Consider the following 10,965-nt stretch of genomic DNA (forward strand, 5'->3'; position numbering starts at 1 on the left):
ACCACCTTCCCTTCTCCCCACAGCTCCCTGCAGTGTGCCAAGTTCCACGTTAGAGTCACATCCTTGGATTACGCTTTTATACAGGAGGCCCCCAAACATAAAGAAAGCATTTTATCAAGGAGGGCACAACACATTCAACTTGTACACTAAACCAGTCTGATCAGCAGTGAACAGAGTTCTGCCGGACAGAAGACAATTTGGAAGCAGGAAAGAGGGCAAAGGAGGGCCTGGAGCACGGGAGCTGGTTCCTGGCAAGGTGGTGCTGGTGGGTGTGGGTAGGGGTCAGGGGCTGAGAGGCACGAGGGCATCGGGCATCTGATGGGGCAAAGAAGGCCAATCTGTCAAAACCCAAATTTTCCTATTTAAAAAAAGGGAACCCTGAGCTGGCCCTTCCCAAAGAGAAAGTCAGCCACAGGGTGAGGTATGCTGCTTCTATGGTAACCTGCATGTCCCCCAGCCATCGGTGTGTGCTCCCATAGTCTCCTTCAAAAGACTGAGACTGCCTGAGGCTGGGACCATGTCTAACTCAGCTTTGTTGCCCCAATGTCTAGCATGGGCTGATACAGGCTGATAGGAATAAGTGAATAAGATTCCCCCAAATTTAAATCTTCTATAGCAGAGTCAAGAGAGGAACAAAATAGAAGGCCTGGAGCACACCGCTGGCTAATTAACTAGTTAGAAGCAAAGGAGACAGATAAAAAAAGAAAAGTATCTCAATGAAGGCAAGGGAATGTAAAAACAAAGACATAATGCTCTGCCCTGTTCTGGAAGCAAAAGAAACACACAGGACAGAGTTCTAATGGTAAAAAGTCAAGGAATGTCCCACCTGGAGTGTCCATGATATTGAAGAGGTAGGATTTCCCTTTGGTATCTGGCAAGACTACTGTCACAGGAGTACTCTTGATGCCGACACCCCTCTGAAAGTCGCAGAGAGAAAGAGGGCGAGAGTGATCAAGGTTTCTTCCTATGCAGGAGGGATTCATTCTGCTCTTGGATCTTTCCAGTTGCTAGTAAATTACACTGATGTCTCTCCTTGTAATGGGTATGATTTTTATCTAGGTCTCTAACCAGAATGACCTTAAAGATGAACAATCTTTAAAAAGCACCGGGGCGGCGGGGGCAGGGGGAGTTGGTTCAAATACAAAAAAGTAAAAATAAAAAAATGAACAAGCTAGCAAAGCAGTATTAAACCTTAATAGAGAATCCAGAGTCCTAAAATCTTATCCTCCTCATACACTGTAAACAAAAATAATTAAGCACACTACAAGTAAAAAGAAACAATCTGCAGCATTTTAGGTTTTCTTAAAAATATATTATAAAAGCTGTAACAGAAAATAAGTATTAAAACAACTCCAGTCAAACAGATATATAAATTAAAAAACAATAGCTAGTGTCTGCTGAGTGCTTAACATATGCCAGCACCACTCAGAGTTCCTTTGGTTAATCACAGTACTTACACTCTTGTGCTTTCCATGTGGTCATTTGAGACAGAAATAAAGAAGAGGGGGAAACAAGGGATTAGAGGGGAGGGACAAAGCTCCAGATGGAAAGGAAGACCAACCAGTAGGAACGGGAAAGACAGAGATGCATGCTCACTCCTTTATACAGAAAGAGAAGCACAAAGACAGACGAACCCCTTCTCCAGGAGAAGCTACTCCCAGAAAGATCAACACATGGATGGAGTCATGTTACAGATTTTAAGGATGATGTCATTTAAAAAATCATGTTTAGCTTCTGCAGAACTTACAGCATAAATGTACACATCACCTCTTAGCATTTGCCCTACTAGGCTAAATTAAATCCAGCCAAGGATAGGAGGGTCCCCCCTTTTACCCTACAGTTTGCCTACCCAGCTCTCTTTCAAGTTATAGATCATAGGATGACCAAGAGAAGCAGGGAGATAAAGAGATGAGGGGTGGGAGTGAGGGTGGGGAGGCGTGTGGTATGGACCAAAATGTTACCGTAAAGCTCTTCTACGTTCCCTACAAAACTACTACTGCTGGGCCTGCTGTGGACAACAATCAGACTTCCAAAGGCACACTTACCTCTTGCTCTGTGAAGAGGATGTCAGTGTAGCACAGCTTAAAAAAAAAAAAAAAAAAAAAAGAACTGTAATTACCTCCTGAATTCAGACTCCTCTCCCACACAAACCATCAATCACTTTTCCTCACCACCTCCCAGCTCAAGGGTCTCTAACTCAGGAGGAGAATAGATGGAAGAAAACAGGGTACCCCTACAGAAATTTCAGACAATGAGACCAGCACCCTCCCGGATGGAAAATGCTCTTGGGTGTGTGGTTTTTTGGGGAGTGGGGGAAGTCACTAAAGACCAGGTATGACTGAAGAGCTAAATTATATCAAACGCACTGAATTTTTCACAGTGGTACAGGGAGACACATCCGGCCTTCATGGGACCCTGAACGTCAGAACAGTCAATCTGGCCAAGATTGAACATTTATTGCACTGAGACTTGCAGCCCCACTTGGCCTCATTCACAGGCGCTTAAATTTATCACGAAAACAACAAGGTCCAATTGTATTATATTTATAAAGAGGCTACTAATACTATGACAGGAAAGAATAGGCTATCGAAGTCAGGATATATCAGAACAGAGGAGGGATCCCAAGCACAGAACAGATCATCCAAAAATACTGCACACTAATATTTCTATGTTTCTGAGAAAGTTGAAATTATTTTCTTAAGGCCTATTAATAGAAATTACAATTATAAATCAGCACATTATATGCATCATTATTTACAGTGAGAGTGGGAAGGTGGAAGAAAGGGGAAGGACAGAGACACCCACCCCTGTATATTCCGAATGGTTCATCCTAAACCTTCAACAGCATTTCTACTCACATCTTGGTCGTAGCGCTTTCTGATTTCCGGGTGAGTCTGCTCTATTAAACAATCTACAAAACAGGTCTGAAAGGGAAGAGAAAGTTAAGTTCTGCCAACCACAGAGAAAAATCTACTCTACCCTTCTCCCAGCTCCCACTACACCACATAATGTAGGGATAAAGAGAGGAAGAAGAGAGCAGGGAGGATTATGGGACAGCTAAGAATTAACAAGGAAGCCACAGGATTATTTTCAAATGAAAGATGAAATCTTTCTTAGACAAGCATCCCCCAGGAAATGAAAACTTATAAAATCAGAGTAAGGCTCAATTTCCCCTCTTCTGTCCAGATGTAGACACAAGGCTCAGGCATGCAAGTGGCTTAGCTTTCCATCTGCTGCTCAGGACAAGCTAGAATTTCACAGCTCAGTTTCACAATAGGCATGGAGGCCCCCCCGAGTGAGGAGGTCCAGCCTTATGGCCTCAGACCCCAACGTGTGGCTCTGAGGGCTGAAAAAATGAGCAGAAATGAAGAGCGACCCTGTTCCAAGTAGCCGAAAGCTCTCTCACCTTGCCATGGTGGAGATGACCACAAAGGGTCACATTTCTGATGAGCTCCGAGTTATCCATCAGATCTGCCAAGAAACTGAAAGGAGAAAGGAAAAGAGCAAAAGGGACTTTGCCACAAGTTTTCAAATGGGGGAGTGGTACAAAGGTGTTTTAGGTATTTTCGGCCAGGAACAACTTTCAGACCAACTGGAGAATGCTCAGAGGCAGAAGTGAGTTTCTACCTCTACACAGTTCTGTCTTTGGTTACGGAACAGACTTATTCATGAGGAGACACGACCTGTGAAATGTCATGGAGATTTCAACAGTAAAATAATGAAATTTGAAAAGCAAGCAAGAAGAAAAAACCAAATACCAGCACACACATACATGAGTACTGTTCGGTTCAAAACATTCAGGCTAGATGTTATACATTTATACCACTGATACCAAGGGGACTTCAGATCACTTTGGGAGCTTTGCTTCTGAAACTGCCGTTACCGCTGGATAACTAGGCTTTCAAGAAAACCTCATCTCATTAATGATGAGCAGAGGAGTTCCATCCTGATCAAAACCAACCCTGCCTTTCTTGCTTATCATCCGCATTACTTATGGTAAATAGCCTTCAGATGACTTTTGGCTCTTTGAAAAATCACGCCTGATTTCAAAGACTGGAGATTTTTTTAAAAATCACCACTGAGAATACCAAAGAATGTGACGCAAGTTCTGAAGAAAACTGAGAGGTTGTTTCAAAAATGTGTGAATGTGGGCCTCCCTGGTGGCGCAGTGGTTGAGAGTCCGCCTGCCGATGCAGGGGATACGGGTTCGTGCCCCGGTCTGGGAGGATCCCATATACCGCGGAGCGGCTGGGCCCGTGAGCCATGGCTGCTGAGCCTGTGCATCCGGAGCCTGTGCTCCGCAACGGGAGAGGCCACAACAGTGAGAGGCCCGCGTACCACAAAAAAAAAAAAAAAAAAAAAAAAAAAAAAAAAAAAAAAATGTGTGAATGGAGGACTTCCTGGTGGCGCAGTGGTTAAGACTCCGCACTCCCAATGCAAGGGGCCCAGGTTCGATCCCTGCTCAGGGAACTAGATCCCACATGAGATTCACTTGCCACAACTAAGAAGCCCACCTGCCGCAACTAAGGAGCCCGTGAGCTGCAACTAAGACCCAGTCCGACAAAATAAATAAATATTAAAAAAAAAAAAAAGTGTGAATGATGGAAGGGGAGCTGACCACGTCAGAAGGGACCTCACTCCTTCGGACATACAAGATGTCAACATTTTTTTTAAAAGAAGTTTCATTATCTAATAATGGGCCACAAGCTCCTCAATATATGAGCCTTATAAGTGCACTTCATCAATGAAAATATTTTCAAAAACAGTTTGCAGTTTGAAGAGTCTAAATTATTCTACACATATCTACCTACCTGTGCCTCCTTTTCAAAATAAAGAGTTGCTATGTTCCCAAAACACTTAGCAACCATACCGTGTCAAAACAGGCTCTGGTGGCCCCAACACTGACAATTATAATACCCAGTTCTGTCTCAAAGGCTGGCTTCTAATACCCAACTAAAGGTTTGGAAGAAGAGAAAAATGGCTGAGATCTGGATGAGAGCAAGAAGAAAGTTAAGACTGAGCCTAAATATCTCAGCAACGATATAAGCTGAAGGAAAATTTTGGCAAATTGTAGGAAGAGATTTTTGCTTTCACAATAATTCACTGGTGCAGCACCATGGATGGACCTAGAGATTATTATCCTAAGTGAAGGAAGCCAGACAGAGAAAAACAAATATCATACGATATCACTTATATGTGGAATCTAAAAGAAAAAAAAAAGATACAAATGAGCTTATTTACAAAACAGAAATAGGCCCACAGACATAGATAACAAACTGACGGTTACCAAAGAGGAAAAGGGAGGGGAGGGGAGGGATAAATTAGGAGTCGGGGATTAAAATATACACACGACTATATATAAAACAGATAACCAACAAGGACCTACTGCATAGCACAGGGAACTATACTCAATATTTTGTAATAACATAAGGGAAAAGAATCTGAATCACTGTGTTGTACAGCGGAAACTAACACAACATTGCAAATCAACGATACCTCAATTTTTAAAAAATAAATAAATAGATAAATAATAAAGAGCTCAGGGATATGCCCTTTTACCTACCAAAATAAATAAATACATAAATAAAGTTGAAATCTGTCAGACTAGATGTGGCAGCGGGCAGCGACAGAGCTGAACCTGGTCATAGAGAGAAGTCAGCAAAATGACTCAGGCACAAACGGATGCCACTGCTCTCACCACCACCACCCCAAAAATTCACTGGTTACGTCAACCACAAACCACCTCCTACCTCCATGAAAAAACTGAACCTACAATATTCATGCAGAGAGGCTGCAAGACCTTATAACTTACTCCATTTCATATACCGTGACAGGTAATGTCTGCTCCATCAGAGTGAATTTCTTGGTTTTCACCGGTTTAATAATGGGTTCTAGGAGGAAAAAGAAAAGTAGTGATGTGCAGGTAGACATAAAGCATAAAAATACAGAGCCCAACTCCATTAGACTGAGCTTTCAGAATGGATGATATATGACATCAATTTATGTGGTTCTCGAGGACCACTCAGGTTGAGGAAGTTCTGGGAACACTGTTTGGCATGAGACACTGAAAGATCTTGAATTGTGGACTGAGGTGTTTGGACTTCATTTTGTGGGAGGACGGGAGAGGGACTGGATATAGGATGAGGTCAATGTCAGTTCAAAATCTCTCCTTGCATTTATAAAATGCGACTACTTCCCAGAAGATCAATGAAAATTATTAAGGAAGTGGAAAATAAGCATTGTGGGGACTAGTTAAAGAAACTGGTATTATTTGGATGGAAAAACGTATCAGGGGCTTCCCTGGTGGCGCAGTGGTTGAGAATCTGCCTGCCAATGCATGGGACACGGGTTCGAGCCCTGGTCTGGGAAGATCCCACATGCTGCGGAGCAACTAGGCCCCGTGAGCCACAATAACTGAGCCTGCGCGTCTGGAGCCTGTGCTCCACAACAAGAGAGGCCCACGCACCACGATGAAAAGTGGCCCCCACTTGCCACAACTAGAGAAAGCCCTCGCACAGAAACAAAGACCCAACACAGCCATAAATAAATAAATAAATAAATTTTTTTAAAAATCAGACCAGAGGGAGAACTTAAAAACAGTCTTCAAGAACCCAAACAAATATTAGATAAAGAAAGAAGTAACACTTATTTGCTTGGTAACAAGCTGTTTTGTTGAATATCAAAACAGGGTTAACTGAATCTCAATCCAGAAATACCACCTGAAAGAAAAACTAGTCAGTTCATTCACTGAACTTTCAAGACTGCTGATGGCTATCAAATGAAGTTTTCTAGTTTCGATTTCACCTCTCACAGCCCAGTGCCTCCAGACTCACCTGTGAGAGGCTGGGTGTCCTCCTCCTGAACTATGGTCTCCACTTCAGGACCATACACCTCCTCAGCTGTGGGGTAGTACTTCTTGTCCTCATGCAGCACCACCTCCATCCCAGGGTGGTCTTCATCATGATCTCCCAGCTCGTCGTCGTCGTCATCATCATCAACCTAAGAGCAAAAGACAGAAGGAGGTTGGACGAGGCATGCACTTTTCCTGCTCAATGACTCACTACACTACACGAGTTAAGAGCAATGACTTCACATGCCTGACAGCTTCTTATTTTGAATTCTGTGCTACAGTCAGTGGCGCAGGTTCTACTCTTGCGTGATCCTTCACAAAGAGAAGACTGTAAGCCGTGGGTGTGGACGGCTCTCCTGATTCAAATGGACCCTTTCTTAAATGCAGGCCATTGGTCACAAATGGATCAAGCTTGGAGGCACTTTTCTGGATATTGCCCTATGCCTCACATATTAGGAATCCCATAGGACGGGAGTTCTCTGAGCACTATTCATCTCTGCGTCCTCGGAACACAGCACAGTGCCTGGCACATAGCAGACCATGTTAAATGAATGAACTCTCTCTACGTATTCCTGTCCCTGTTGAATACTTCCAATAACAACAGTTCTCACTCACAAGACAGCCCAGTTCCCTGTTAGAAAGTGAGTCTTCGTAAATCACATCGAACTCACCTCCTTATAAATTAAAACCCACAGTCACAAGCAACACTGAACAAAGCTATGCCCTCTTCTCCTAAAAAGTCTTTCAAATGATTAAAAGTGGCTACTACCTAACCCTTTATGTTCCAAAACACCCTGGTTAATTCATTCGCTCAACAAATATCTACTGAGCACTTACTATGTGCCAGGCACTGTTCTAGGTATTGGTAATATAGCAATGCAAAAAAGAGAGGTGATGGATGACATTTGAGCAAAAATCTGAGGGAAGAGAGAGTAAGTTCTACAAGTAAGTGGGGAAGAGCATTCTAGTTGGCTGAAACGGCAAATGCAAAGGCTCTGAGTCAAGGGTATGCTGGCAACTTTGAGGATTAGCAAGGAAGCCAGTTCAGTAAATAATGGGGAGAACAGTATAAGCTGAAATCACATAGGAGGTGATCATGTAGGATCTTCTGGATCATTCTAAGTAATCTAACTTTACTCTATGACAGAGCTTCTCAGCCAAAGACAATTCTGTCTCCCAGGGAACATTTGGCAATGTCTGAAGACGTTTCTGGTTGTCACAGCTGGGTGTGTGTGGGGGGGACCTAGTGACTAGAAGCCAGGGATGCTGCTAAACATCCTATAAAGCGCAGGACAGCCCCTGCAACGAAGAATTATCTGGCCCCAAACGTCAATGGTACTGAGGCTAAGAAGTCCTGTTCTAGCAGTTCTGAGCAGAGGAGTAATATGATCAGGCTTTTGTTTTAAAAGACTCACTCTGGTTCCCATACTGAGATAAACTAAAAGGAGAGAGATTAGTTGGAAGGCTACTGCAGTGATACAGGAGAGAGGTGGCAGTGATTGTGGCTTATGCCCAGAGGAGTAGCTGTGAAGGTGGACGGAGAGGTTGGATTCTGCATATATTTTATAAATAGAGTAAAAAATGTATTCTAGTGAATTCAGAGTAGGAGTGAAAAAAAAGAGACAAGGTTTTTGACCTGAGCAACCGGGGAATGGCCCTGTCTTTACTAGATGAGGAAGACTGTAAGAGGAGGTTGGAGGCAGAGGCAGGGGACAGGGGATGGGGAAGCTCTGTGTTTAGGCCTTAGATATGCTAAGTTTGAGATGCCACATTAGACATCAAGTAGAGATGCCAAGTAGAAAGCTAGACATACAAACCTGAGGTTCAAGAGAAAGGTCCAGGTTGGAGATATAAATTTGAGAGTCCTCAGGGAATAGAAGGGATTTGATATACTGGATAAGATGACCAGGGGAGTGAGTGCAGATAGAGAACAGGTATTAGGAATGGAGCCTTGGGGCCCATTGACAGTTAAGAGGTCAGGGAGATGAGGAGGAACCAGCGGCAAAGACTGAGAAGGACCGGCCAGAGAAGAGAAGGAAAACCAGGGGATTCCCTGGAAGCCAAGGGAAGAGAGTTTTTTTAAGGAGGGAGAGATCAGCTGGGCCAGATGCTGCAGACAGGTCAAGCAGGATGAGCACTGGCTCTGGGGCAGAGGTCACTGATGACCCTGACAAGAGCAGTCTGTGTGGAATGGGGGAGGCAAAACAACAAAACTTGGATTCAGAGAAAATGGGAGGAGAGGATTTGGAGACAGCAAGTAACAACTCTTTTGTGATGTGCCGCATTGGGAAACAGGGAAATGGGAGGTAACGGAAGGGGGCTATAAGGTCGTGAAAGGATTTTATGATGAAACAACAGCGTATCTGTATGCTGATAGAGATGATCTAGCAGAGAGGGAAAACTAATGACATGGGAGGGGAGAATTGCTGGGGTGAACATCTTGAGTAAATGAGAAGGGATGATGGAAAAATCAAAAACACTAGTTCAAAAAGACACATGCACCCCCAGGTTCACAGCAGCACTATTTACAACAGCCCAAGACATGGAAACAACCCAAGTGCCCATCAACAGATGACTGATTTAAGAAGACGTGGTACATGTATACAGTGGAATATTACTCAGCCATAAAAAAGAATGAAATATTGCCATTTGCAGCAACGTTGATGGACCTAGAGAATATCATACTAAGTGAAGCCAGACAAAGACAAATATTATATGATATTACTTATATGTGGAATCTAAAACACAACACAAATGAATCTATATACAAAACAGAAACAGACTCACAGACACAGAAAACAAATTTATGGTTACTACTTTATTGCTTTCTTAAAAAAGAGAGATGAAAAAAGTATATATTTGTTTTACCTCATCAAGATCTTTGGTCTCTCTGCCCAATTCATCATCATCTTCATCAGAATCAAGCTCTGGTCCAATATAATTCCCAAACTCATCATACAAGTCAGTATCCATGATGCTAAAATTCAAGGAGAAGAGTTAGATAGTGGCAAGGTAATCAAGGCCTCTGCCCTAGCCTGTGGTTGACCACATCCCTCACACAGTCTCCTCTCCAGTTACATCAACCCACTGACTGCTCCTCCAAAGCCCTGTACCTTCCCCTCCTGTCTGTTCCACTCCTGTTTCTGTTTACATATACTTTACCCACTTCTTTTTTCTAATACTAAACAAATTTTAATTTTAAAATAATTAAATACCAGAAAGTTGCAAAAATAGTACACATAACTTTCTTTCTCCTAAATTATTTGCAAATAAGTTGCTGACACAGTGTCTCATCGCCTCCTCATACTTTTGTGCAGCAGTTGGTAAACGATAGCCTGTGGCCAAATCTGGCCTGCCAACTGTTTTCATACAGCCCTGAAGGTAAGATGTTTCTTATTATTTTTAAATAGTTGAAAAAAATCAAAAGAATAATATTTCATGACACATGAAAATTAATTATACGAAATTCAAATTTCAGCATCTATAATAACAGCTTTATTGGAACACAGCCATGCTCATTCTTTTATATTGTCTGTGGCTGCTTTCACACTGTAACAGTGGAGCAGAATAGCTGCCACTGAGACCATATGGCCCACAAAGTCTAAAATATTTACTATCTAGCCCTTGACAGACAAAGTTTGCCAACCCCTGCTTTTAGTGCATGTGATTCCTACAAACGAGGACATTCTCCTACATAACCACAATACAACCATCAAAATCAGAAAACATTGACATATTACTACCACCCAGCCCACAGGCCCCCATTCAAGTTTACAGACTGTTCCAATAATCTCCTGCACAGCAAAGGAGCCAATCCAGGATTCCATGTTTGCGTTTAGCTGTCATGTCTTTAGTCTCTTTCAATCTGGAACAGTTCCTTGGTCTTTCCTTTGACATCTATGACTTGACACTTTTGAAGATTATAGGCTAGTGAGTTTGTAGAATGTCCCTTAATTTAAGTTTGCCAATGTTTCCTCATGATTAGATTCAGGTTATGCATTTTTTGGCAAGAATATCACAGAAGTGATGCTGTGCTCTTTTCAGTGCATCTTCTAACAAGTGGCATATGATTTTAATTTGTCCCATCAGTGGTGATGTTAACTTCACCACTGATT

The 10,965-nt window shown here is 42.6% G+C and overlaps 1 protein-coding gene across 3 annotated transcripts in view; it reads right to left on the reverse strand.

Moving 5' to 3' along the window:
- The window catches only part of EFTUD2 (elongation factor Tu GTP binding domain containing 2), a gene marked incomplete at its 5' end in the record, with an annotated part of 30,741 nt that extends 20,918 nt beyond the window's left edge, over window positions 1–9,823 (reverse strand). The window contains 7 exons of one of the 3 annotated variants that reach the window (XM_079724476.1): window positions 827–917; window positions 2,046–2,081; window positions 2,859–2,924; window positions 3,407–3,482; window positions 5,813–5,891; window positions 6,834–6,996; window positions 9,719–9,823. In XM_079724476.1, the coding sequence (XP_079580602.1) occupies window positions 827–917; window positions 2,046–2,081; window positions 2,859–2,924; window positions 3,407–3,482; window positions 5,813–5,891; window positions 6,834–6,996; window positions 9,719–9,823 (616 nt within the window). Of the gene's footprint in view, window positions 1–826; window positions 918–2,045; window positions 2,082–2,858; window positions 2,925–3,406; window positions 3,483–5,812; window positions 5,892–6,833; window positions 7,000–9,718 lie in introns of all 3 variants that reach the window. The other 2 variants (XM_079724477.1, XM_079724475.1) reach the window with 2 other exon arrangements.
- Window positions 9,824–10,965: the final 1,142 nt, after the last annotated feature.

Source organism: Hyperoodon ampullatus (genome assembly GCF_949752795.1).
Source record: "Hyperoodon ampullatus genome assembly, chromosome: 19".
Taxonomy (NCBI): Eukaryota; Metazoa; Chordata; class Mammalia; order Artiodactyla; family Ziphiidae; genus Hyperoodon; species Hyperoodon ampullatus.